This window comes from Puntigrus tetrazona, chromosome 10, assembly GCF_018831695.1.
Source record: "Puntigrus tetrazona isolate hp1 chromosome 10, ASM1883169v1, whole genome shotgun sequence".
In the NCBI taxonomy this organism is placed as follows: Eukaryota; Metazoa; Chordata; class Actinopteri; order Cypriniformes; family Cyprinidae; genus Puntigrus; species Puntigrus tetrazona.
This window is the reverse complement of record NC_056708.1, coordinates 2,803,146-2,804,374: the sequence shown is the minus strand read 5'-3', so window position 1 is coordinate 2,804,374 and position 1,229 is coordinate 2,803,146. Positions and strand designations below refer to the sequence as shown.

General features: G+C 41.3%; 1 protein-coding gene across 1 annotated transcript in view; it reads left to right on the top strand.

Annotated features, from left to right (window-relative positions):
* musk (muscle, skeletal, receptor tyrosine kinase) overlaps window positions 1-1,229 on the top strand; it is a 12,142-nt gene that overhangs the window by 4,612 nt on the left and 6,301 nt on the right. The window contains exon 8 of the mRNA XM_043249796.1: window positions 327-590. Coding sequence (XP_043105731.1) covers window positions 327-590 — 264 coding nt within the window. The remainder of the gene's footprint in view (window positions 1-326; window positions 591-1,229) is intronic.

Below are 1,229 nucleotides of genomic sequence, written 5' to 3'. Positions count from 1 at the left end.
ACTTTATTTTAAGGTGCCCATAATAAAGAGTAATTACCTAGTAAGTACTTAGTAGTAGTCATTGTACTTATGATGGAAACAACACACTAAACATAAAAAAATACCAGAAAAATAAGGAAACACAGAGCTTAAATACACTATGTTAGTATATAAATTATACTAAAATAACACTGAGTTGCATGAATTAAAATTAAGTGCTTTTTTTGGAAAGAGTAGACTTTCAGTGCATAAAGACGTTTTCCAGAATGCCTCTGCAACCATATAACATCCTGATAAATACCACAGCATGTGTTTCATGTTGCACTGTGATGTCTTGTCCGATTTAGACTGTACAAAGGCAGCGCTGGCTACTGCAGCACATACAGAGGCGACGTGTGCCGGAAAGAGCTTCGTCTGGACTCGCTGGTGTTTTTCAACTACTCTCTACCGAACCCGGAGGACGCTCAGGAGTACCTGGCCCAGAGCGCATGGGGCGAGCTGGACGGGGTGAGCTCGTTCTGCAGGCCTGCGGCCAGATCGCTGCTCTGTCACGCCACCTTCCAGGACTGCAACCCGTCTGGACTCGGACCAGCACCCAAACCTGTCTGCAGGTAATGCAAATGAGCTGACATCAGGCAGAATATACCTATACTAGAAAGAGCCTGTCCTCCAACAAAAAACAACTCTATAAGTGGTTTGTGCAAGCGCCTTATTGCGGCCTATTTTTACGTTTTAAAGTTACTCGCGCTGTAGTGGGCGTAAAAATAAGCATCTGTTTGTCATTACTAATGTAAAAGTAATGGCTTTTTACACTGATCTTACAGTAATTCATATACATTTTAATGTGTAATTCTTACAAAAGACCAGATTTAACTCACTCCTAAACCTACCCCTAGAGATACATGAAACCCGCATTATGACAGAGATAAAAGAGTACAAAACATCGATATGAAAATGTTTTGATGCCCATAGAGGCTCGATTGTAGCACACGCTCCGATGGGTCATATTTCAGGGATTTGGACAAAGGACCTATACGGGCATATTGGTTGGAGAACAGGTTGACCAGATAGTACACAGTAAACCAGAAGAAGCCAAACAAACACACGCACAGGCTATGAGTCATTCTTTGTCGCCCGGATCAGATTTCTCAACATTGCATCAGAAAAAAAAACATATCTTTACTGAAAAGGAAACGAAACCGGTGAGCTTTGAAACATGAACCTGTTCAACTGGAAAATAAATTATAAAT